This window comes from Spodoptera frugiperda, chromosome 22 (genome assembly GCF_023101765.2).
Source record: "Spodoptera frugiperda isolate SF20-4 chromosome 22, AGI-APGP_CSIRO_Sfru_2.0, whole genome shotgun sequence".
Classification (NCBI taxonomy): Eukaryota; Metazoa; Arthropoda; class Insecta; order Lepidoptera; family Noctuidae; genus Spodoptera; species Spodoptera frugiperda.
This window is the reverse complement of record NC_064233.1, coordinates 4,792,629-4,819,991: the sequence shown is the minus strand read 5'-3', so window position 1 is coordinate 4,819,991 and position 27,363 is coordinate 4,792,629. Positions and strand designations below refer to the sequence as shown.

At 38.4% G+C, this 27,363-nt stretch overlaps 2 protein-coding genes across 3 annotated transcripts; both read right to left on the bottom strand.

Moving 5' to 3' along the window:
• Window positions 1-41: 41 nt before the first annotated feature.
• Window positions 42-24,377, bottom strand: LOC118279928 (uncharacterized). 2 transcript variants are annotated; one of them, XM_050702383.1, is made up of 9 exons: window positions 24,177-24,377; window positions 7,068-7,197; window positions 6,148-6,258; window positions 5,251-5,386; window positions 4,523-4,608; window positions 3,726-3,944; window positions 2,814-3,018; window positions 1,496-1,587; window positions 42-1,089 (listed from the first exon to the last, which is right to left on the bottom strand). In XM_050702383.1, the coding sequence occupies exons 2-9, from the start codon at window positions 7,078-7,080 to the stop codon at window positions 890-892; spliced, it is 1,062 nt and encodes a 353-aa protein (XP_050558340.1). In that variant the 5' UTR covers window positions 7,081-7,197; window positions 24,177-24,377; the 3' UTR covers window positions 42-889. The 2 variants fall into 2 exon arrangements, with proteins under 2 accessions (XP_050558340.1, XP_035455677.2); XM_035599784.2 differs by lacking the exon at window positions 24,177-24,377 and adding an exon at window positions 8,435-8,602.
• LOC126912096 (uncharacterized) lies at window positions 11,085-11,636 on the bottom strand. Its single transcript, XM_050702464.1, has one exon. It carries the CDS (start codon window positions 11,634-11,636, stop codon window positions 11,085-11,087), a length of 552 nt encoding a protein of 183 aa, XP_050558421.1.
• Window positions 24,378-27,363: the final 2,986 nt, after the last annotated feature.

The window sequence follows — 27,363 nt, the reverse complement described above, 5'->3', positions numbered from 1 at the left end:
TTGGAAGATCCACAAAAATATTTAAAAATAATAAATGAGTATTTAGTCACAATATTTATTAACTTTTTTTACACACACGTAGCTATTTAAATAGGTATACAAAACTTTACATATTATAAAAATATTATAAGAACCTAACTCACAATACCTGATTAACTTTAAATTTTTATACTAACTTTAACCGTATGAAATATTATCTACCTTCAATAATGATAATCTCTTTTTCGGTATTTATAAACTGTAAATATTTTAATCATAGTTATTATTTTTATTTAGTTAAGTACTTAATACCTATGTTTTTTATAATGATAATTAAATTAACACCAAGTTAGTCAGGAATTATGAAACAAGTCCTTGATTTTATAAAATCACTAACTTAGTTAGATTACTATGTTATCGGTTTACTCGCGTAACTGTTTGACGAGGAACTCGACTAGTTTCAAGCCATGCTAGAGGCTCATATTCATGAGCAGCATTCCGCGACACACGACGAGGCGATTGTCAGTAGCAAACAGTTATGTGAGTAAGCCGATAACATAATAATTAATTTAGTATGTCTCACGAAAGTTATAATAAAATTATAGATACATTACCGTTATCACATCTATTTCTTGATTAATAAAGATCAAACTCGATTACCGTTTGACACGTTTAAAAATACACAACGCAGTATTAGCATAAAGTTGCTTATTGCATAAAGCTGCTTATATAGGTACAACTGCGGCGAGTGTATATAAGTAACTTAATATTTTATAGTTGCTTATATACAACTGCGGCGGTTAAAGGGTTAAGTGATTTTAAGCCTTGTTTGATAGTTTATACGTTTGAAAATTGATTGGTAAAGGTTAGGGTTGTCAAGAAGAGTTTGGTTGCAAAGAGTTAATACATCTTAACAAGTCCTCCAATCGGTATCGTTGTCGTAGCAGCTTAGCTCCGTGACGTCACTAGTTTCCTTCTCAGTCTGCCTTCCATCGCTGTCCACACATCGGCACATGCCTCGGCGACACTGGATCCTCCTGAAATTGCCGTTTCTACAACAGACCGGCTTCTCAGGCAAATCTCCCATGAGTTTTCTAGTTAGCGCACATTCTGTAACAAAAAAGGTATTGTTAGCCAATTCGTAAGCTTGTTTGTCAAATGTTTCATGTAAAATATTGACTTTTTAGCCGAAACTGATTACAATCCATCTTCATCATCATCATAAACAGCTAGATTATTGGATTCTACAGGACTAATGGCCTCTTCTACAAAAGGGAGGTGTATTTTCGACAATCTTCACGCTTTGCAGGCGAATTGTAGATCGTAAGTGGTAGGTATAAAAGCATTAGGTTTAACAGAAAATACCGCTGCTCGGTCTCTGTTAAATAATATGTAGTCCCTTAGATGATTCTGACAATACGACACCCTGGGGAGAATAAGGGTGCTGACAAATGAATTCTACTCTGCCGCTACAGCTGCATGTATCAAATTAATATGAAAATATAATGAAACTTACTGCAGTCCATATTGTTATAGGCAGCAGGATCTGTTTTCCTATCAGCATGGTAATTCTCGATTTGTCTTCCTCGTTCGTCCACGCAGACTTTGCTGTAAATCACAAATAACATCATAACATCACGCCTTATATCAACCTTTTAAGTGTGGGGAGAGCCATGCTTCGGCTCGACCGGAGTGATACCACGGCCTCACAGAAAACCGACGTGAAACAACGCTTGCGTTGTGTGAGTGAGGTTACCGGAGGCCCAATTCCCCCCTTCCCAATCCCCAATTCTTCAGTAACCCTTAAATTCCTAACCCCCAAAAGGCCAGTAACGCATTTGTAACGCCGCTGGTGTTTCATGTGTCCATGGGCGGCGGCGATTGCTTACCATCAGGTGATACGTCTGCTCGTTTACGTGTTTCATAAAAAAAAACCGAATGATTCACTATCGGTGAGAATTGATGCGGATTAGTACAGCTTGTTTCTTTCCATTGCAGAATATTAAATAACTGCAATGCCTCATTGGTCGAGTGGTCGCAAGCGCGATTGTCGGACAAGGGAACTCGGGTTCGATTCCCAGGTCGGGCAAGATATTGCTGTGCTTTTTTTGGATTTTCGAAAAAAATCTCAGTAGTACCAAGGAGTCTGGAATTGTGCCCAGAGTGGGTGTACATTGTATAGAGACATGCCCCTTCATGATAAAAGGCGTGACGTTGCAATATCAAATAATTCTTATGCTACTACTATGGCCTTTACTTTACTTCTACCGGTCTTGCCGTGACTACGGGAGTTTTACAGCTGCCTCGGCAATCGTAAGCACACCTTAGAACCCCATTGACTCATAAAATATAGGCTGGTGGTAATTATGACCATGTTTGAAGGAATATTCTATTCGATGCAGTCTGAATTGAATTTATCACTTTATGTTTTCCATTTTTAATTCTCATTTAAAATTATTAACATTGTATTGTTTTAATTTGTAGATATTTTCTTTTTTGTGAATTACAATTATGCCATTAAAAATGTATTTGCATACCCATGTGACGTTGAAACATGGAGAGCTTATTATCTATTATATAAAAATAAGTCGGGTTTTCCTTCCTGACGCTATAACTCGAGAACGCACGAACCGATTTACATGGTTTTGCATTCGTTGGAATGGTCTCGGGCTCCGTGAGGTTTATAGCAAGAGAAAAGCAGAAAAACAGGAAACACAGGCGAAACGGAGTTCGGTAGGTTTGCTAGTATTATGTAATAACAACTACTATGGTACCCATACAGTAAAAAAATAAATGATTTGATTTGAAAAATAAATAAAACATCATAAACTCACTGTCCAGCACTGTTCACAGCGATTCTTCCAAAAGTCCAATCCGGAAGACATTCAGGGAAGCCGCCGAAGAAGTCAAGGTTAAACTCATCCTCTTCAGAATCCAGGACCTCTGCCACCATCTCTGCCTGCTTCATCAGACATGGCGATGAGAAGGTGGCCGGGTGTTCCTTGTCGAACTCCTCAAACAAATCTAAGTCCTTCTCATCTGAAAAAGAAACGATACATTTTAAAACATATAGCAGACTACTGACTAGCGAACCGCCCCAGCTTCGCATGGGTTTTTTGTTAAGGGGGTAAAAGCATCCAATGACTTCTCTCGCCAGGGCAAGGAGTGTCAAACTCTTACTGACTAAAAACCACCTCGTTCCTACTCCTGCTTTTCGAGCTGGAGCCCCGGTAAGCCCGCTAGGTAGCCCGCAGCTCCGGATCAAGCATCAGCCCTACTGGGTCTCATCTGTGGTGGTCGGATGTATCTCGCATTACGCAAGGGAGACGCTACTAGGTTAGCGTCTCAATATAATAAACTATTTAGGTAAGTAGTGTACCTACCTACAACGAAAACTAAAAATAAGTAGTAACTTTATATTGCATTGAAAAATTCATCCGCATTTATGTCGGTGTTGGAAAGTATCTACCCAGAAAGTTCGATCATGAATACTTGCAACAATAGAAGAGTTACAAGTTCGTTCGCGGCTTTTCAGAGAGCGCCTAGCTTCACTGACAGACAGACTGACGGACAATTCAATTTGACGTTTCAAAAGTGCCTAATTTAGGATTAATTGAAAAAAATGCTTTGACTTTGACAGAGATTGGTAGTTAGCGGGTTTGGCGATTGGGGATCACCCTAACGATGTATTACTTGGAGGCCTTTGTTCAGCAGTGGAGGTATCTCAGCTGGTGTTAAATACTTACAGCAAGGCAGTTGAGCAATGGATTGTCTCTCCAAGTCAATATGTACTGTAGGGTAATCTTTGCTGATGATTCCTGTGATTTTGTCAACGCAGTAGCAAATATTATTGATGCAGCGGATCGGGAAGTAGTTGCCGTCTGCAGTGCACCGTGGACCCACTACTGGGGCTGGCACGCCGCTGCCGATTACTGAATTCATAAGATCGTGGAATCGGGAACATCCTGGAATGAAGAACATTATGTGGTTGGCTTGGATACTAAGAATTGGGTTATTTTGAAATGCCACTGTGATTTTTCCGAATTGGGGTGTTTTGTTGGTTTTTTTAAGGATCGACGTCTGGTAGTAGGTAAGTGATGATTCTTTTTTTGATAAAACATTGTTCCACTCTAGAATTTTATTCTATGTTGTGGGTGCGTTTATTATAAACATTCAAGTTCACATACACATAACACCCAGACCCGAAACATCAATCTGTGTATCTGGCAAATTGAAATGATCCATCCCATATTTTCCTTATTCATCAGCCGTTAAGCGTCGTGTCAGTCATCAATAATCAGCAGCAGTAAGTGAAGTACTTGGCTTCAATAGTTTTCTATCCACAGACAGTTAAAAACTAAACAGTTTTACATTATAGCGACATGATACATTACCACTTCACCTACGTCAGAACCAGATTACCGTTACCGTACCGCCGTGAAGAACCAACCATTACCTTCGTATTAGACTCTCGTTATCAAGAAACCGTGAGGCTTGCTATGTTATTTCCTAAAATAATCATTAAGTAATAGTATCTACTGACCACAGTGCATAGTGTTCTCAGTAACTACTCCAAGATTCAGAACTTCACCAAAGAGTCTTCTACCATCGTCTGCCTGACAGAAGCATCTGTAATATAAATAAATAAATAGAATTAATTTTTCTCCAACGCGTCGGCGACAATTAATTGATTAAAATAATTAGTGACTTAATCCCTCAATCCCCAATCCCCAATTCCCAATCTCCAATGTCCAAATTCTAATCTCCAATCCCCATTCCCCAATCCCAATTCCATTCCCCAAACCCTTTTTTAAATCATAATCTCTATATTAATACGTGATGCAAAAACTTTATACCACTTTTTACGAAAATTGCGCAGATGTAGGAGCATAAAATTTGGTACACTTATAGTTTATGTGTAGGAGAAGTGCAGAACGCTAATATTTATCAGTAATAATGCTTATAAAGTACATTAAATCAATAAATAAAACATTACACACACATGCATAGTATCTGATCGTATTTGCCAAAACGTCAAAATCGACAGATATTGCGATGATATTCTCACGTCTCATATGAATAGAGTTTTATAAAAGAGTTTGTTTGAGTTTGAGTTAAATAAAAATTATCCTTGAACGTATGTCAAGTTGTATTGTAAATTAAATCGTATATGGTCGAATTTCGGCCACTAGGCGACCACTAGTAAATCTTAATACATATATTATTTGATTGTTATTGTTATTGTTGATACTTAGTAACTTAGGTACTCACGTTTGTGCGGGGACACACTCGAACTTGTAATACTTGCCCTTGCCGTCACAGCGCGGCCTCTCTTCCAGGGCCCCTAGCTCCCCATTGCGCTCCCGCTCGTCGTACCTATCTTGTGCAGAATGGCAATCCGACTTCACTGGAAAGTTTAGCAAAGAAATTTCTTTAATTTGATATCTGGTTGATACATCAATGACCAGTAGAACAGTCAATGGCATTGCTGAACTATGCACCAGCTCTGCATAGGTAAGAGGCTTCGCCACAATTTCCAGGCTTGGTGAATTGGAAATCACAGTTTGTTTCAGTCTTTGGTAAACGTGCAGTCCCCCTGTTTGGTTGGGTCTTATGACACAGATTCAGAACACGTCTACGCCAACAGTCATCGGTTCTTCGACAAATACGACCAAGCCTACGCGTTCAAACTAGGTTGAATAAAAGACCCTAGGTCATAATGAGTATTGGGGCCGCGGGTGCATAGAATGGAGACTCTAGATACCCATCCAGCGGCCTCACGGAAGTCGGCTCTCGTGCAACTTGCACAGCGAAATTGATCGGAGACACGTCTCCCGAGGGATGTGCCATAATAGACGTTGCACCATGGGGGCTCCGGAGCAGGTCTATTTAGAGGACTCAGTGCCCCTTTATAGGTGCTACGGATAGCCTCTGGCGTGGTTTTAGTGGGGTAAAAATCTCATACTTCCCTATCCTTTCTCCCCAAAAAGCTAGTCATCTTTTGAAGGTTTCCCCCCGTAATAAAAAAGAAACTTAGAATAATATACGTTTTTAAACTGACATGGTCACTAACACTAATATTAGAATTTAACAGTAAATATCCCGTGTCAAGTTCTAATATTAGCCAGAATAAGTATAAAATACTCTTGATAAAGACGAGGAACTTACTTCTCCCGCAGTAGTTATCTTCTTCCCCCGGCCAACAGTAAAGTCCGTCGCCACACCTGCCGACCGTGGAGCCAGTACCTGGTCCTCCTCTGGAGCAGTGCTCTCCTTCCCCTGGAATTGACATGGAATACACAATGTAGACTGTTATCCATATTTACTCACTTATTCTCTCTCACTTAAACTTTAAATAGAATTTTGGTTCTTTATTTCGTTTTCTGAGTCTGTCATTAAATTTTTAGGTAAGATTGCGCCATCCATTACATTGTGGAGCCTTTTATTATTTATTTATTTTAATTTTAGCCGTGGTCGTCTCACTGCAGAATGAGACCTCTCTACCCTCCGTCCACTCCTTTCTGTACAATGAAAGAAAACTTATTGCGGAACCTTCGTCCTCAAAAATATTGGTGCAAGTAAATGGATTTATTGCATTCCGAACTCTCATTGACTAGATGAAACACAGAATAACGTTGTATAACGTTTCTACTTGGCGCTTGTATTCTGTTCCATTTAAAATCTGTGGATTAAGACCAGTATTTGAGATTACTTGTATGTTCTGTCAAAACCGGAGATCGATTCAGCGATTGGATTGAAATCGATTATTATTTTATTTTTGTCGACAAAAAATGGAACACCTTGGACAAAAACTTTGTTTAAAAGTCATTCTCTCATCACTATAGGAACTATAGGATCCCTAAATTATACCATACCGATTAAATATTTAATTAACTAAAATATTTGAAATCTTCTCAATTATCGATTCCCCAACAACTCTTAAAATCCTAACTCTCAGAACGCGACGCACTTGTAACGCCTCTGGTATTTCAAGTGTTCATGGGTGGCGGCGATTGCTTACCATCAGGTGATCCGTCTGCTCGTTTACCGTCTTATACTATAAAAAATATATCAGGGTCATACGTTACCGTAAAGCGGCATGCAATATTCGCAACAGTTGCAAACAGTGGGTGAGAGGAGGTTGATTCCCCTGTGCGTCTCATTGTTGACTGAGCAGTGTATCGGAGGGGTGGTGCAGCCAGTGTCGTGGAGGTGCGTCTGAGGGAAGAAGGGTTAAGGCTAAGTTCATATGATCGCGGAACTTTCGACCGCACGGTACAAGATCGAAGTAAACAGGGGCCTTAGTCTGCTATTACAATTGTGTCAGAATGGTTGATCATTGATCAGTGCAAGAGGGACGGAGCTATGTAGGTTGTATAGCTCTGTCCCTCTCGCACTGCTCAGTGATCGACCATTCTGACACAATTGTAATAACAGACTAAGGCCCCAGCTAGTACTGTCTACATCACCGCGGCGGGCCTACATTTGCCGTCATGTGAATGCTCTTACCGCGCGACTCCGCGCGGTCATATGAACTTAGCCTTATTCACTCTCTTTGTCTGATTAAAAAAAGCGGCACGACTGCACAGTTGGCGCAGTTATTAAGCCCGGAGTCAGGAAGTTCGGTGGTGTTTCACCTCCGTGCTTTGGAAAAGAACGTAAAGCCGTTGGTCCTGCGCCTAAGCTCTTTCCGATCGTGTCAGTCTGCTGTCGCAAAAGGTTTAATAGAGAGTGAGGGAACAGGGATTGCACCTGTGTTTGCGCACACTCTTGTGCACTATAATATCTCCTGCGTAGTGGGCTAGTCTAATCGACAGATGGGCCACCGTGCAGTGGCGGATTAACCTAGTCAGCCCAGAGCGGCATAATTGGATGAGGCCCTTCTTAGTACAAAAATATTTTGATTAATTTCAAAAATGTCTGCCTAAGATTTTTTCCATAATTACGTTTATTTGATTCGGATCATATTATTATTGTAATTGACGTTCGAATTTGAATTAGAATTTAATGAACAGTTAATAGAAATAAATAAAAAAAGCATGCAATAGAATTAGGAAATAATATATTTATTTACATATTATATTTTATGATATGCAAGTACTTATGTAAAAATGAAGACATAAGACATATGTCTTACGTATATGTACCTATAATAGGTAAATCAGCCTTTATCACTTTTTTGTTTTTCGCGGTTCCTGGTACACTATCGCCACGAAAACAAATACTTATTATAGACCTAAATACAAAAAACAGTTCATCAATTTACTAGTTTCTTTCCTACAACAGACATACGTAGGTAGATGTTAAAATAAAACCCTCTTCAAACATCATTACATACAAGTAAATTACAATCAAGAAACAACAAAACAGAATTTCGTCACCTATCGCAATGGCTAAACAATCACACCTAATTTGATAAGAACTGTTTCAAAAAAATAAATTAATACAAACTTACCCTACAAAATCCAACTTCACATAATATAGAAGAGTCATTATAAACTAAACAGAATAGGGGAAACAGAAAACAAATGCACAATTTGAAATTAAAGGTAGCCATCTTGAAAATTGGTGAGCGCGCACTGATTTCGTGAACGTCAACTTATGTTATCTGTATCGATATTTATTAATATAATCATATTGATAATAATCAAGGAGTCATAGGAAATAATGACGGAATTGATTATTTTATTTGTGGAATGTTATATTTTTGCGATTAGAACGCATATGTAGGATCCTGATTAAAAGAAAATGTGGCTATACGAGTACATAGGCTATTTTCATGGGACAAATAACATAACTAATAAGGAATATTTATTACCCCTTTTTGGAGAAACTGAATCATTTCATTGCATTAACTTCTAGATCAGTAGTTCCTAACCAGTCGTCCTTAGCTGCGGACTGCCTTGCGGGTTATCAGGGCTCCGGCACGAAAAGCAGGAGTAGGAACGGAACGGGATGACTTTTAGTCAGTAAGAGTGTGACACTCTTCTCTAACCTCGCCCCAGGCAGGAGAAGTCATTGGTTAATGTTCCCCAACTTGGGAAAAAAGTGTTTCGGTTTTTCGAAATTATCTCAGTAGGGTTAGATACGCAATCTGGATTTGTATCCAGTGTATGGTAATAGACTTACCCCCTATTACATGAGACTCATAACATAATTGGTAGAAAGTGGGTTTTAACATTGTAGACGTGCACCTCTGCTTACCTCTTTAACACGTTAAGTGCGGAACAGCGCCTATAACACCTCGTCTATGTCGCGCTTGTAGTGCGGCGACAAAAAACTGTCACAGGGAACGTGTTAAGACATGGCGCTTTACAACCCATTTAATCACCAGTTTATCATCATCATGTTAATGGCAGCTACAAGACGTCCACTGCTGAACATAGGCCTCCCCCAATGACTTCCAGATCGGTCGGTTGGCAGCTACCTGCATCCAGCTGATCCCTGTACCAACAGCTAAGGGAGAAGAAAATCATGAGACGCCAGCGCTAATCAAATTTTTACGAATACTGCTATTATACTTATACGTCTTCAATAATCAATTTGTCTATCTGTTAGTGAAAACTGCAGTAGATTTTGAGTTAATCGCGAATGAATAGACGGACACAGAAGAAGGATTTTTTTTATTTATTTTTTAACGTTTATAAGTCTGCGTTTGGCCACCAACTAGTTTACTGCCTGGACGGCGAAACGAAGATGTGGCCGAGGATGGAGCATTTGTCTGTAAACTGTAATTGTAATTAAAGTAAAAGCCATTTAAGCAAAGGATTTCTCGATAATATCGCCTTAGTAGCACGGAGTCTAAAATTACTCATCTCATTCAATAAAGACTAATCCCACGTGGGACTCATAACAAAACTGGTGAATAATGGGTGTCAAATTGTATAATATGCCAACACCTTAAGAAATAATTAAATACGAGTATTAGGTCGTTTTTACCCTAAATCGTCTCTTAACTAAGATTTACTTTGGGTGTCACATATAAGTTGCTCAAATCCAAAATGTCGTTATCTAAGTGTCACTTTTTCATAGCTACGGACATCGTCAAATGTTACCGAGGTTCCAGCTCAAAGCAGAAGTAGGAACGGGGTGGTTTTTAGTCAATAAGAGTCTGACAGTCCCTCTCGCCTCGCCCAAGGCGGGGGAAGTCATTCAAAGAATTTAGCTTACTGTAGCAGCTGTAGTAGCGCGACAATCGCCGCGTCGTGTGTCGCGGAATGATGCTCATAAACATGAGCCTCTAAACATGGCTTGAAACTAGCAGAGTTCCTCGTCAAATAAAAAAAAAACGTGATATACCCTAAAGTCGAGTCTCAGAGGGACTCTTCATCATGAGCAGCGTGTGAAGGCAGACGAAACCGTGACTTATAGTCAACATAATAATTAATTTAGAACCTATATAATATTGCGTTTAAAATTTCAACTCCACTCGCCGACCTCATTCCTTCCAACAGGTGACTTGTATGCTTTAACATTATCAGTTATCATACACACTTATCTTTGATAAGAACAAGAATGTTCTAAGCACACACTTGAGATGAAACTGTTTGGTGTAGGATCATTTTTATAGAGGCAGCCAAGATTAAGTATTTAGGTTAGATAATTTTTCAAGACAATGACGATGATTTTGTGGTTTTGTAATGGGTTTTTCACTATCAAAAGCCTGTGAAATTCCACTCCTGAACTATATATAATAGCCTCATTTAATTTTTATGGTATAAGCCGGTAAACGTGCTGACGGATCACCTGTTGGTAAGCAATCACCGCCGCCCATGAACACCTGAAATATCAGAAGCGCTACAAGTGCATTGCTGGCCTTTTGGGGGTTAGGAATTTAAGGGTTGTTGGGGTATCGGGGTTTGCCATATTCTTCACGTTTGGAAGGATGGTTAGAAGTCACAGTCAGGAAAGGTTCTAATTTATCAGAGAGGGCCACTCGGCCCTAAAGTGTAGTATGAGGAAAAAAGCGTAGTGTAGTAACTAGAGTAAATGAATGAATGAATATTCTTTATTGCAGATCACAGATCCATATAAAATGTTAGTAAAAGCTTAAACTAATGTTAGTAGACATACGCAGCACACAGAATAATAAAATAAAAAACACATTAATTTGGTACATGAACTCCTTCTCGAACATGTACACCCACCCAGTGCCTAATAAATGGACCATCAATTTTGTCCGCCAGGGTGGCGAGAATACTGTTAGTGCTGACCCTAAATCTTCGCAGCATCGAGGCACATCGCTTGCGCATGATGGCGTAAAAGTCATCCAGCCGCGCATCAGCAAACATGCCTGACGCGCTGCAAAACCGGGGCAGCCCCAACAACATCCTCAACACGTTATTGTACTGTACGCGCAGAGCGTTGTAAGCCTTCTGGGTATACCTGACCCACAGGCTGCACGAGTAAAATGACTGGCAATATGCCCTAAACAGAGTCATCTTTACTTCTGTAGTACATCGCGCAAACCTGCGAGCAAGCATGTTACCTCGGGCTGCCAACGCTCTGCGCTCCCTGTCAATGTCCTGGTCATCTGCGAGACAATCCGTGATCACGTGGCCGAGGTACTTAAAACGAGTGACGACTTGGAGTGGTGTACCTCCTAACATAATTGGTGGAATGTTCTTGGGTGTTTTGTTGCCCGCTTTAAATACCATCACCTCGCTTTTGGTGGCATTGTACCTCAGCCCGTGAGTAAAGAAACTGTAGTAAAGCGTAGTGTAGTAAAATGGCAAAATAGCTATTAATGCGTATTAGGATCTGCACGGCACCACTACCTGGGGCCTTAGTCTACTATTACAATTGTGTCAGAATGGTCGATCATTGAGCAGTTCAAGAGGGACGGAGCCATACAACCTACATAGCTGCGTCTCTCTTGCACTGGTCTCTGACAAAAAAGTAGTCCCTTAGTCAATTAGGACACCCGTAAGAAGTGTAGGGGTGACAAACAAATGTATTAATTTATGTATTTCTCTTTCGCAACTTCATATTAACGTGTTATAATAGAGTAGACATTATTTTCAGTTCCCATAGGAATATGGCGATAGCCTACTTTGTTACGTGCTGTTGGTGATAAAGCAATATTGTATTATTCGATTTTATAAATTTAGCTACAAGCTCACGCTACATTGATATTAGCTTTAGAATTTCGAAATTCTCATCATCGTACATTGTACTGAATCTGTAAAAGGAAGGACCAGATTTGATATATAGACTCTCTTTTAAAAAGGAATTATAATAACATAACTAGTAAAAAATTTTAAAGATAATCATCAAATTACCTTTTTGCACTGTCACGACCTCTACTCACAAAATGACAAGCACGCAACAATGACAACGTCAAAATAAACAAAGATCCTTACCTTATCTGTAGATGGCGCTTATGTGCAATATTTCAGCTTTCTAGAAGAGTGGCGCCATGACAGTGTAGTCGTAAAACAATAAAACAAATATAGGTTTATTATCTAAGTAGTAATAGATAGCAGTGTAATTACATAAAGATAACTGTGCACTACATAGGTATTATATTAACAGTAAATTCAGACTTAGTCATTCTTGGTTAAGATTACTTGACAATTTTTGTATGTTTCTTTAAAAAGCAAAAATCTGGGTTTATATTTAATTCGAAGCGTCATATAGGAAGTAATGTATAAGTTTATAAATATAAAATAATGAATATTATAATATATCGTAAGTTTCCATTTCTACAATAATAATTATGTCTACTCCTATTATTATCTATTACCTTAACTTCTGTTCTTTACATTATGCTTTCCTTCTGTAACTTTGCACCTACCACCACCTGTTCTGCACCACCCAGTGGTTGACTGCCAGAGAATGCCTATAGCTTAAAGTCCTCCAATTTCACCTGTTGGTAAGCAATCACCGCTGCCCATGGACAGCCGAAATACCAGAGACGTTCCAATGTGCTGCTGGCCTTTTGGGGGTTAGGAATTTAAGGGTAGTTGGGGAACACAGTATATGAGCAATAAAATAAAGTACAATTATTCGTATCAAGATCAGAAAAGGCTTAAAACAAATATTACATATTGTGTCAAGAGATGTAATATCTGACATATCATTCTTCCTTCTTCAAATTAAACAATATGAAACACGGCCACGTAATACCAGTTTACAATTAAAATTGCGCAGTAACAAAGATGTTTATTTCTCACCAATCTAAATACCTGTTTACATTTCAAACAAGATTGTCTACAGGGCTTTAAGAATTTCAACTAAGCGTCTCATAAAGATAGGAAACCGTCAGACTGACATTATCTCAAAACAAATAACCAGGTACTTAGTTAATTATAATTATTTACACATAAAACTATGTATTGCGTCATGTGTCTGCCCGCTTTTGTGAAATACCCACAGATTATATATATACAGCGTGTAACAAAATACCCATATACATCGAGAAGCACTGAAGAATACAGGTTGAATAGAATCTCTACACAAAGTTTCAGCTTAAAATACGTTTAAAAAAATTGGTACCAAATACTTGGTGTCGCATGGTTCTTGATTTTAAATCATCATACAAACGTATTACAACACTACAGGGGTCACTCGCTAATATTACGAAACACTACTACCTAATTTTGATGTTGGATTTCTGGATTTTTATGTATTGGAAAAATTCATAACTTGGTACCATGAAAACATGAGTTTAAAAAACCCTTCCCGTATCGTTTGTTATGTTATCTAGAAACCGTGCACTGCATAGTATACCCCCTTTTTGTTACACCGTGTATAAAATGAGTAAAGTTTTTAAATTATCTTGACAGGCTGAATGTGTGGTTACCTTTGCTTTTCGTTGACATGACATCTGTCAAATGTAACGTTTAGTTTTTTGATAAGCATTTTCTAAAGTAGGTGGTTTTTAAGTAAATTAGGTTTATGGAGATTGTGACATTTGTTTAGTTAAAAGCGTAATTACATGGTGTACCTACATACATTTATCTTATCATTACTCAAAAAATAACCAAACATTTACATAATAAGGGTTTTTTTAGTCAGAGTTCATCTCATCTCATATCATCATCTGACATTTACACATATTATTTACATCAGTTTATTACAAAATTCTTCTTATCATAACACAATTAAATATACCTATTTTTCATTTACAAAACCCAAAAACATGACAAAAGCAGCAAATCTTCACATTCTTCTCAATTCTTCTATTCTTTTCTGCAGTCTTCTTCTATCTTCTGTCCATCGATGAGCCAGCGACCGTTCATAAAGAGAGCAACTCCATGACAGTGTTTACTGGCAATACTGTCGACGGATAGCTCTCTTCATTAACAGATTATAGGCTTCTTCTGTTCTGTTCTCTTCTCTTCTCTTCTTGGTATGACTTGAAGAAGCTATAGAATATTTATACAATATCATGTACCTACAAGTTCTATAGGGTATATCCATACAATAAAATATTATAAGTACACAAAACAAAAGTATTACAAAACCACTAGGTACTACTAAAATAACCACCAAATATTAACTTCAAATGAGGTTGCCGGACTGGAGAAAGAACCTGTGCCTTCATTTAACTAAAAATCACTGTTTACTCAATGGATAAGGCCAGCAGCGCACTTGTAACGCTTCTGTTGTTTCAAGTGTCCATGGGCGGCGGCGATTGCTTACCATCAGGTGATCCGTCTGCTCATTTACCGGCTTATACCATAAAAAATGTCGAAGACACATCAAAATTACAAATCCTATTAACTGATCGTTATCTTTTTCTACAATCATACTACTTACATGCAGTTTGATTTCAAGGATCAAATAAGCCCAGACAAATCTAGATAAAACTAAATTTTCACCACAAAATAAAGCAAGCAAACACTTTGAAACACTTAAACACAGTACCTATCTTTTAAAAGGTAACCTCCAGTATAGACATTTCGCGTCCACATTACCGATGACATATGGGGCTTGACACGGAGGTGCTAAGTAGCCCGCCACGCCTCCAGCAGGCTACTGTTTGGTTTCATTGTTACTTGCCTAACGGTATTACAGGGTTGGCAGAGCAGTTTTAGTTGTAAATAAAATCTTAATGTTAAGTAATGTTATAAGAAAATGTGAAAGATTTTTTCTTATTTGTTTCTTTGTCTTTACGCTATATCTAACCATCTATTTTTTTTGGTTTTACTCGTTGGTCGAGTGGTCGCAAGAGCGACTGCCTGGCAATGGATGGGCAAAGTATTATTGGGCTTTGTTCGGTTTTTCGACAGTTTCAGTAGTAGCACGGAGTATGGAATTGTGTCCAATATATGGCAATAGGTTCACCCCCTATTACATGAGACTTGTAAAACAAATGGTGAAAAGTGGGTGTACATTGTACAGTAGCATTACATGCCGTAATGTACACCTCTGCCTACGCCTTCGGGGATAAAAGGCGTGACGTTACGTTACGTAATTTTCTTGGATGGCGGTGTATGGAGAAAGACAACTTTCCATGGTAAATGGGGGAGAGCCATGCTGGTAAAAACAGTCCCTTTACGGATAGTGGGATATTTTGCAACTGCTGTCTTAGAGAACGGAAGCAGAGGCCTTTTCTAATATTTTTAAGTTTTATTTACAAAGCTATATGCTCATTGTTTTTTGTCGTATGGGCTTTTCAATTCCGATATTCTTATTATGTAAGCTCAGAAACCATAAAATAATGCCAAATTATAATGGATAATGACATAACTAAGATTTTTTTGCACAAAAACAGCTATTCGCTGTTGTATCAGCCACAAGACCTCCACTGTTGAATATAGGACTCCCCCATAACTACCAGATAAGCCGGTTGGAAGTGACCTGCATCATCATCATATACAATACTGACTTGCAGCAGAGTAGAAATTAATATTTAAAAAAAAAAAATTAAAAATTCTTTCAATTTAGTTTTTGCATGTTGGCAGCCCTGCCCTTGCGTCTATTAGAAGCCGCCCTTCTCTGTCCACTTGATGATTTGTCAAAACATTTCGTTTTCTCACAAGATGAGAGCGATGCCGACGAATTTGGACTTATTTGTAAATTGATACCGTTACATATTCCAACATTTTAGTAGAATTACATTTCTATACATCTGTAATCTTTTTGTATCGTATGTAATTTTATACTTTTTTTCCTACCCGGGAATCAAACTTCGCTTTGCTATTGCACCTGTGGCCACGTGATCAAGATTAGTGGAACTTTGGCATTGCAAATATGATACCTAGGTTTTTTAAAATGCTGGGCCCAGTGGGATTGGTTCCTGATCCAGAACTGCGGACTACCTAACGGAATAACCGGGGCTCCGGCTCGAAAAGCAGGAGTAGGAGCGAGGTGGTTTTTAGTCAGTAAGAGTCTGACACTCCCTCTTGCCACTACCAAGGCGGAAGAAGTGATTGGATGATCCCCCCTCAAAAAAAAAGGGTATTTACAATGCTAAGATTTTCTGTCCTATATTCTAAGAATTACCTGCTTCTTGTCAGTCAGTCAAAACTACAATAAAATTCACTACCAAAACTAAAATTATACCGCACCAAACTCTCAAGAATTTACAAATATTATATAACGTAGCGCCTCATGCAATACAGCATGCATAAAGCTACACTCTACATTACAACAGGCATCAGAAACAAAAGATCGTTAAACAATCGTATATTACTTTAACCTACACGAGAACCTAGTAACAAGTATTACACCGTTGCATAATAAATTATGTCTAACTCACAGTTTAAATTAAATACAAATAATATATTTATGATATAAGCCGGTAAACGAGCAGACGGATCACCTGATGGTAAGCAATCGCCGCCGTCCATGGGCACCCGAAATAGGCGTTACAAGTGCGATGCCATGCCTTTTGAGGGTTAGGAATTTAGGATTTGTTGGAGAATCAGGGATTGGGAAGATTGGGTGGGGGGGGGGGTAATTGGGCCTCCGGTCACCTCAGTCACACAACGAAAGCAATGCTTCAGCACGAATGGGCCAGCTCGACCGGAGTAATACCACGGCGTCACAGAAGACTGACGTGAAACAATACTTACGGTCTGTTTCGTTGTGTGAGTGAGGTTACCTCCCTTTCCAAACTTCCCAATCCCCAATTCCCTAACAGCCCTTAAATTCCTAACCCTTAATAGGTCTGCAAGTCACTTGGAACCACGGACCATAGGCGGCGGCAATTGCTCACCATTGAGTGATCCGTCTGCTCGTTCACCAGCTTATACCATAAAAAAGGTAAGTATTCCAACTGGATAAGACGAAATCTATTATGTTGAACTTAAAATAAGATCTGAATGCATTTACAGTTGCAGTTTTATTTGCACGCGATGACATTTAAAGAAGTTTGTAAAGATCATAGTAGATGGCGCTGTTATTTAGGCCTACCATGACATAAATACGTTCTTATGTATTTAATATTACGTAATATATGTAAAATGTCCTCCCAATTATCAAATACATAAAAAATCGACATGACAATTTCATAACAACTACTAACTAAAGCAAATATCGAAAACGCAGCTCATAAAAGACATCGATACCAATTTGTTGAACCGCAAATCAAACTACACAATTCAACCAAACTTCCTCATTAGACATTCAACCTTAGAACTTTAGTTATAGAGTTGAAATATGGTTGAGGATATAGGGTATCTTGATATGCTGGTGGCCGGAGTTAGGCGTGAATTGACTCCCCACGATCTGATGTGCCAAGTGAAGCCTCACGCCTAGCTAATTTGTTTGGCAGTTGCTCAATGGACCGTTAGTTCGAGGCTAGCCTGGTTACGTAGTTAGGTATTTAGGTAGAATAGGCCGTGTTTTTCGGTGGTTTCAAAATTAATATGACAGATGTCAAAATTATGTCACAATAAGAAAAAAATGCATGCTGTTCGGACCACATTAACGGGAAATGCCGTTAATTATCGCGATAATGAGCATTGACGTTAAACGTTAATGTGGCCCCATAGTAAGAATGTATTGTTCTAGGAATAAACAGAGGGGTGAACATTATTAGGTATATGATTTTAAGGTACCTCAAAGCGATTTTCTGAAATTACTATTTTGCGTTGCTTTTGCCATGAGTACATAGGCTTAGTGCCTATGTGATTGAATTTTATTTATACTTATGCGGTAGTTTATAGCCATGTATCTAGATAGAGCTGTTTACAGCACCCAATTTTGGCCTACAGTTTGTTATTAAACCAAATTTCAGAAGTCTTTTTCAATACTTCGACTTAAGAGAGGAAAAGCAGTAGGAAACGAAAAAAAAAGGTTAGAAATATTTGTATTTTTTCAAAATTGGTTCCCGGTCTTTTTTATTCATTCATTCCATACCATATAATACCTGCGTAATTTACTAAAATCGGTTAATTTAATCTGATTAAACAATCACTATAACCGCGAAAAAACATCAAAAAATTACAACCGACCTATCTTGTAAAATCTCTCAAAACTTAACGACAACTCCGTACACCAAAACCACTTCCAAACCATTTTAAACCAAACTAGACCATACCAACACATTTAAACGGTAGTCTTCAAACTAAAAAGCATATTTCTTCTTTTGTAACGCAAATTCGTGTGCTTACAAATTGCCGCCATCTTGGTCCGCCATTTGCATTTGTTTTGTTCCGATTCATTGTCCGATATGACGGCTAGCGTTTTGTCAGTTTGTGAGGCAAAGACAAGGAATATATAATGCCTTATGCAACTCTATGTGACCTATTTTAAAGGATATTTTAGTTACAAATGTATCTTCGTTGAGCGTTACTAATTTAATTAGATGGACAGTTATTTTAAAGGTTTTTGTTGTCTTTCTGCCGCACTCTGAGTCATTTAATGATTAGGTAGTTAAACCAGTCCTTAGCAATTGTTTTCGATACAAAATCGTTACTAAGGATTAGTTTAAGTAATCATTAAATGTCTCTGCCTGCCTCGTTGGTCGAGTAGTCGCAAGAGCGACTACGGGGGTCTCGATACGATTCGGTTTTTGGAAAATTTCTCAGTAGTAGCACGGAGTCTGGAAATGTGCCTGGTATATGGCAATAGGCTCATCACCTGTTTCGTGGGACATACAACATATATTGTGAAAAGTGGGTGTACATTGTGCAGTGGTATTACGTACCGTAATGTGCACCTCTGCCTACCCCTTCAGGGATAAAAAGGCGTGAAGATATAGATATAATTGTCTCTGAGTGCGGCTTTGTCAGTGGTGTCTAAATAATCTTAGAAAGAAAACCTATATAACCTTTTTGAAATTAAATTACTTATAAGTACCAAACAAAATGGCGCCTAAGGAATTAGTTTCTATACGTTATCTGTCATGCGCATGCGTGACTTACTTGCAATGATATTAGCTAATATTTTACGAGAGATACTTTGTTAGAGTGTTGTACAAGGCTGTGTAGATAACCTAGTGTTTGGTCTAGTTTTTAAGGTCTTTTGAAGCAAAAACTGGGTTTCTGTCTGACAGAAACCGTTTTTATATGTCAGTAGGTAATACGCACAATCCTAAATAACACCGCCCGACCTGGGCATCGAATTGATTAACCCGCTTGAATCGTATTGTTATATTTTCACAAAAATAATTGCTCCGTGCGGGAATCGCACCCGACATACGTGGCATGGTAGCCGGGTATTCGGCCATCGTATCACACATATAAGATCGTCCTCAGTGACGCTATGACCAAGACCAAATGGAAATATTTTTATTGCGTTTAATAATAATTAAGAATTCTAAATCTTATCCGATTCTACACCTCTTATCCCTAATGACCCGATTCCCGATTCCCCAATAACCCTTAAATTCCTAATCCCCAAAAGACCGGTAACGCACTTGTAACGCTTCTGGTGTTTCAATTGTTCATGAGCGGCGACGATTGCTTACCATCAGGTGATGATACGTCGGCTCGTTTACCAGCTTATACAATAAAAAAAAAAAAAAATCTACTTCATTTGTTTTGTAGAACGTGAATAGAGGTCACGTTCCACAAAACAAATTTTCAAAAAAGGAACACCGAATTTTGTCTGCACCGACCGTTGAAAATGTCGGTTACATATTTAAACAGCTGATGCATCATTTAATAACGAATTTGAACCCTATGTGTCAGAGTTTAGGGTAAATATTACAATGTGTTGTTTGAACGACCATAGACATGATTCAGTAAGACAGACAACTGTTTAAATACTTCGATGTTTCATTATGGAATGCGTTGTAGACAGATTCTGGTAAATTGAACTCTTAACTTGCTTTTAATTAGGTAGAAATGGGTAGTTTTCTCAGTCAAAAATGAATTATTTCGATTCTTTTTAATATAAAGCAAGTGTTTCTATACTAAGCAAGTGTAGGAGAGCCATGCTTCGGCACGAATGGGCCGACTCGACCGGAGTGATACCACGGCCTCATAGAAAACCGACGTGAAACAACGCTTGCATTGTGTGAGTGAGGTTACCGGAGGCCCAATTACCCTCCTTCCCAATTTTCCCAATTCCTGATTCCTCAACAACCCTTAAATTCCTAACCCCCAAAAGGCCGGCAACGCACTTGTAACGCTTTTAGTGTTTCTGGTGTCCATGGGCGGCAGCGATTGCTTACCATCAGATGATCCGTTAACTATTTTACCGGCTTTCGGTAAGCCCGACCTTACATAAGCTATATACTGTCATGGGCCCTAAAGTGACTGGCCAGACCGAACTTAGTTTTAACACAATCACTAAAGAACCTAACCACAAGACGCCACAAGTTACAAAACATCAAATGTTCCTACAATTTCAAGATTCCTTTGTCAATAATTTATTATGTATTACATAAACTGCTATGTTCTTATGTCATAAGCTATGACCGCTCTATACTTGTGAAGTGATTGTTTTGTAAAGGTACCACTACAATCAGATTTCACACTCGATCAACGAAACCATATGTTAGAATATTATTTGGAGCTAATTAGTGTTAGAATGCCAGTATTATCCCATAATAGGTAATTGGACGACCTAAAGGGTTACCGAGGTTCCACAAAGCAGGAGTAGGAACGGGATGGTTTTTAGTCAGTAAGAGTCTGATACTCTCTCTCGCCTCGCCCAAAGCGGGAGAAGTCATTGGATGATTTCCTCCCCTCAAAAATAATCTCGGGTTCAACCCTGGTGGGGCAAAGTATTGCTGGGCTGTTTTCGGATTTTCGAAAATTTCTCAGTAGTAAAGTTTGAAAATGTCTCCGGTATATGGCAATAGGCTCACCCCCTATTACATGGGACTTATAACACAAATGGTGAAAAGTAAAGTATAGTGGCATTACGTGCCGTAATATGCACTTCTGCTTACCCCTCCGGGGATAAAAGGCGTGACGTTGCACAATAAACTATGCAACTGAACGTTGCTTTGAGGATCATAAACATTATAATTGATTAGAAACAATTAATTTTACATTTTATACTCAGTACTTATAGCAGATGAATTGCTTTAAATTTATTACTTGACGGTATACCTATGCTTAAGTACCTATGCTTGTCAGTTGCAAATGTGACTGAATCAAAACTAAGATCACAGTTTTGATCAGGTAATTAAAGATCTTTTAAATGTGGCCCCACACTGTGGTTTGCTCCTGTGTTTATGGAAACGAGCATACGTATCACCTGATGGTAAGCAAATGCCGCCGCCCATGGACACTTGAAACACCAGAAGCGTTACAGGTGCGTTGCCGGCCTTTTAGGGGTTAGGAATTTAAGGGTTGTTGTGTAATCAGGGTTTGGCAAGATTAGGAGGGGGTGTAATTGGGCCTCCGGTAACCTCACTCACACAACGAAATACAACGTAAGCGTTGTTTCACGTCGGTTTTCTGTGAGGTCGTGGTATCACTCCGGTCGAGCCGGCCCATTCCTGCCGAAGCTTGGCTCTCCCACACTTAAAATGCATTTACAAATACATAATTTCAAATGCAAATCACACCCAAACTTGGAACAAGAATTTGTGGATCACACAAAGATTTTTTCGCTGCGGGAAACAAGACTAATGTAGTTCTAAGACACTCAGCCAATTTAGGCGATCTTTCCATCGTTTTACCGATCTTAAACCTAATCCGTTTAAAAAAAGTGTCTCGATTCCACATCGAGTACTCGATTACTATTACTAGTGTTTATCGAGTCGGATTTATCATCACGTTGGCGTTATCGATTGATAAGCATCTTGATTACTTGCGTTATCGATAACACACTATGATCGAAATTGACGGCAGAACGGCTATTTTGACTTACTTACGTTTGTTATTTGTTTTATACCAGCAAATCTATATTTAGGTACTATTAAGTTGTTCTGTCCATCTGTCTGTTTATTCTGTGTGTGAACTACTGAACTGATTTTGATGAACTTGCCGTGTGGTGACGAAAGAATGTAACAAACCCATCACCTCTATTCTTTAAAAAAGTTCCATTCACTTTCAGGATTTTCTCCTCTGACTCTCTGCCCATAAGTGTCGAAGCAAAATAGGGGTCTTCAGAACCGACATAGGAATTAGATGATTTTTCACAGCGTGTAGCAGCGCTCTGAACCCTTTTAAGCTTTTAAAATCTCCGGCTCGTTTGCCTATAGTGAAGACTGAAGATTATGATTAAACCTCTTTTTAAAAGAGATCCTTAGGCTAACTGTGGACTGCGAACTGTCTAGCAGGTTACCGGGACTCCGGCTCGAAAAGCAGGAGTAGGAACGGGGTGGTTTTTAGTCAGAGTAAGAGGCTGACTCTCCCTCTCGCCTCGCCACGGATTGGATATTTCTCCCGCTCAAAAAAAAAATATAGACTGCGTATTGGAACAATTATTTTGATTTGGTAGCATCTGTGACATTAAACCAGAGAATCTAGAGGAGACTTATATATCAGGCTTTTCACTGATCTTTATTGGTAAAATGAAAAGTGCTTTTCCACAAGACATATGCTATGTAGTCGCGAGGGTGTTATGAGCAGCTCGAGTATAAGATGTATCATCGACTATAGGGAAGCCATCCATAGCATATATCCATAGCACACATTCATAGCGCACATCCATAGCACGCATCCATAGCACACATTCATAGCACGCATCCATAGCACGCATCTTTCCATATAAAAAACATAGCTTAGTTGAGTCCGTTTCCACCAGTGCTAAGCTTTGTGTACCAAAGAATATGATTGGTGGAAGTCAAACACATCCACAGCAACGTAACATAGCACATCTCTGGTGGCACACCCAGTAACTTTGAAATTGTCACATGATTCTCATTCTTTTCCTTTTTATTTATTTATTTATTTATATATGCTTTATTGTACACATTTAAGTAGCCTAGGTTACATACATTTTAAGTAATATGCGTACAATGGGCGGTCTTATCACACAATGGTGATTTCTTCCACTTTTTACCACTAATCAAAACCGATCTTAACACATTGAACGCCGCGGTGGTCACCGGTGACCGACGTTAGCGGAGGATTTGCCTTCAACAGTTTTCTATTGGCAGTCAAAGACTTAATTACGTAATAAACACAATCTAGCAAAGGAAATAAGCATGCTGCTATAAATTTAACCACTTAAAACTAACCAAACAGTTGTGTTTTCTACCTGATACCCTTATCTTACGGAGTTTACTACTTTATCTTAGATATCAACGTATTTGTACTACAACGTGAATGTGACCCAAACGCATTCGTTTTTAAAACAAATATTTGGTCTTACTTAATTGAAATGATAGCGGGGTTTTTTGAAATTAGAATTTCGTTTGCCTGTTTGGTTGGTAGTGCCGATTTTTGGTATTTAGTTGTTTTTTTTTTATTTAATTCTTGAAAGAAAATAGGTACAGCTGTTTAACTTTTTAAAAAGTAAAGATGAGTTTCAGTTTCTTTATAAGTAAGTACGTCATTAAAAACATATGGTTATTACTACTTAAATTACTAAGTAAATATTACGCAATTTTATTGCTAAGTAATTAGGAATCTAGGTGTAAGCTGTGCTATGTGGTTAGTTAGGAAAAAACAATAGGTAGATTATTTTTTACATCTAAAATTATACAATTTAAAAACCAGAAGTCTTCTTACGTCTTAGAGAAATATAGGTCAGAAGAACTAGGTTTTTCTAGACTTTAGTCCTTATTTTAATACCTAGTTTTCAGAAATATTCCAACTTCCAATCTCACAACAAAATCGAATAATTAAAACAATAATTTAAACAAGTAAAAATAAAATTAAAAAAAATATCCTTACCCCGTCTGAAAAACTTCCACTACTTGAAGATTCCCACTAGGTCCGCCATCTTAGATCACATGTTTATCTCATTAGTGGTCCATCGTAACGACGCCCTGCCGACCGTCATGTGACCAATCACAGGCCAGGAAAACTTTAATTGTTATCTATACCTCGTAAAACAATCCAATCGTATCGCTCTATCAATAATATTTTGTAACAATAAAAAAAAAACAATTCTCCCGCTCAAAAAAAAAAATAGAACACTCTTGAACGTTCAAATTAGTTAACACGTTAAAATAATTGTGTAATTTAAAAGGAAAACGACGTGATTATTCTAATTGTTAATTATGGAGCGTTTAACTTTTAAAACGGTGTAATTTTAGTGACGATTATTGTTAAAAGTAACGTGAACTGATTTCGGAGAGTAACACTGTTGGCGGCAAGAATAAAATGGCGTCTGTTCTTACATGTCGAGTGTTTTATACAAGTGTACCTGTTACGTCACACCTGTGGCTAGGACGCGGTGATAAGGCGCGTTCACATGGAACAATTTCATTTTACATTTTTTTTGTAATGTTTTTATGAATATTTTTATTTTTTATTTTATTTGGGAAAAAGTAACAATTGTGCAATGTTTCTTACATATAAATACATTTTACAAACTGAGCTAGAGTACAATTCACTACGTTTCCCTAATTACATAAAAAAGAAGAGTTTTGTATACTGTGTTACTTACGATAACACAAACATAAATAAGTATCAACGTTTCTTAGGACATTCGATTAATTGATTTTTCTCATTTTCTAATTAGCTGAATCAGAAAAGTTAGGGTTTAGTGATACCAAGATATTATGTAAGTGTTCAATGCAATACCTTGGACTTTGATACCTGAAAAACTATTAATTAAGTAAATAGGTTTGGAAATAAGAAAAAAATAGGTAAGTATTTTATACAAATCTTGTCTATCTTTTTTCTTGTTTTTGTGGGATTGCCGAAATATTTCTGCGTACCTACAATTTCGATATCATCCATATCGAACTATCTTGTCGAAATATGTTATAAATATTCACATCTATCGTGGTAAATTTAATTACAAAATAAAGAAGACAAAATACACGGTCTGTCGCTGCAACTCCTGTAAGCCAGGACCTACAGTAGATACAACCATGAAAACACAGGAACACTGAAGTCTGGCGCATCCCGGGGACATGAATCATTGTCTTGGATCTGACAACGAAATAAAAATAAATCAGAAGATATTATTAGAGCAGAAGAAAAGAAATTTATAGTTAGGTAGGTATGTATATTCACTTTATCCAGTAAAGTTAGGAAGTCGAGTAAAACCACTTACTCAGTATGTACACGGCTTTACCCAACACATACCATATTACGCTTATCAGGAAAATGGGTACAGCACAGGTCGTAGGAAACTTAAGTTAGTGACTTTCAATTTTCTTGCCATTGTTTTAAATGTAAAGCTTTGCCTAGCTATACATATAATGTAGCAGGATGTATACATATTATTAATGCGAATGCTTGTATATTTGTGTGTTTGTTATTTCTTCACGTCAAAACGGCTGAAATTTCGAACAGAGGTAGATTATGTTTTTTTTGCGTAAGGAAAATCATCGAATGACTTCTCCCGCTTTGGGTGAGGCAGCCATAGGAAACTATTGGATTGGAGAAAAGAATTGGATTGGACAACTCAGATTCAGTTGCCAAACAGAATCGAAGACTGCACGGTTAGTGCGGTGGCTGGCAACCGGCTGTTGCGCAACGTGTAGCAGGTTCGATTCCTGCACGGAGCAACACTTTGTGTGATCCACAAATTGTTGTTTCGGGTCTGGGTGTCGTGTGTATATTAATTTGTATGTTTGTAAGAACACCCGCGACACAGGAGAAAATCCTAGCGTGGAACCTAGATCTAGAACCTACGACACCTGTACAGTTAAAAACAGTTTTTTTTTTTTGAGGTGGAAAAATCATCCAATGACTTCTCCCGCCTTGGGCAAGGCGAGACCACCCCGCTCCTTCTCCTGCTTTTCGAGCCGGAGCCCCGGTAAACCCGCTAGGTAGTCCGCAGCTCCGGAAGTTAAAAACAGGATACGCTATCACCAAATAACAGGTGATGTATAAAGTTCGTTCAACTTAAAAATTGAAGCTTTTACGTTATCACACGTTATCAGCTTGTAAGTTAGGGAATTCAGTGATAGCGGCTTTCACAGCTGATTATATGGATATGGATAATCTAGGGTCTTTTGGATAGGTATTTAGGGCTAACATGTTTGTCGTTATGGTATGCTTTTACGATGAAAGAGTTCAGTGATTAGCAAGCTAAAGTGGCAGTGGGTAGGGCACATAGCTTGGAAAACCGACGGCGATTTAAGAATAGACGATCTAGGTAGCTTTTCCATCAGAGATTGTGCTATGTAGCTATGCTGCGACGATGTAATAGGTAAAGTGTTAAACTATGTGACTGTTGCCACTGATACTAAGCTATGTAGCTGTGCGAGTAAGATGTGCTGCCGCAAAGTAGCTGTGCGAGGAAGATGTGCAGCTCGAGTACGCGATGTATCAATAGTAGGGAAACTATCCATAGCACGCATCTTTCCATATAAAAACATAGCTTAGCTGAGTCCGTTCCTACCCGTGCTAAGCTATGTGTACTAATGAATTAGTATGATTGGTGGACGCCAAACGCATCCACAGCAATGCCGCAGAGAACAGCTGATCAGGATATGTGGATAATACCTAAGCAATTATTAGGTAACACATACTTCCAAAGTAACGACTAGATACTTTGCTTTACGTCTTTGTACCTACGTTAAAAAGGACTCAACTCGCTAGTGGCGCCACCTAGCCTTCCCAAAAACTCCATCCAACCATTGTACTAATTCCCTTGGTACATTTTAACAGTTTCTGTGCCGACCCCATTTGCCTTATCGCGTTATATCTCCTATCTTTTAAGATATTGCCTAAAGTAAACTAGCAATGTTTGTCCAGCCTCTCATCTTTTTCACTACAATCAATTTTGAACCCTACTTCTTCCATAAAGGGTGTAAATTCCCAAATCTTCTTACCTAGAAATACGGCAATGGGGTTTTGAGTTCTATTCGCTAGATAGGAAGGTTGATAATGCAGTGGTTTTGTAAAATAGATGCGTAAGATGTGTTGTGGTGTTGAGATAATGAATTAAAATCAGTGT

Excerpts from the sequence above, each read along its gene's own strand:
- LOC118279928 (XM_035599784.2), bottom strand. The coding sequence starts at position 8,536 with ATGGCTACCTTTAATTTCAAATTGTGCATTTGTTTTCTGTTTCCCCTA. Across the intron at positions 7,198-8,434 it reads GTGAAGTTGGATTTTGTAGG|ACGCACCTCCACGACACTGG; the intron begins GTAAGTTTGTAT and ends TTCTTCCCTCAG. Across the intron at positions 3,019-3,725 it reads CATTGCTCAACTGCCTTGCT|ATGAGAAGGACTTAGATTTG; the intron begins GTAAGTATTTAA and ends TTTCTTTTTCAG.
- LOC126912096 (XM_050702464.1), bottom strand. The coding sequence starts at position 11,636 with ATGGTATTTAAAGCGGGCAACAAAACACCCAAGAACATTCCACCAATT.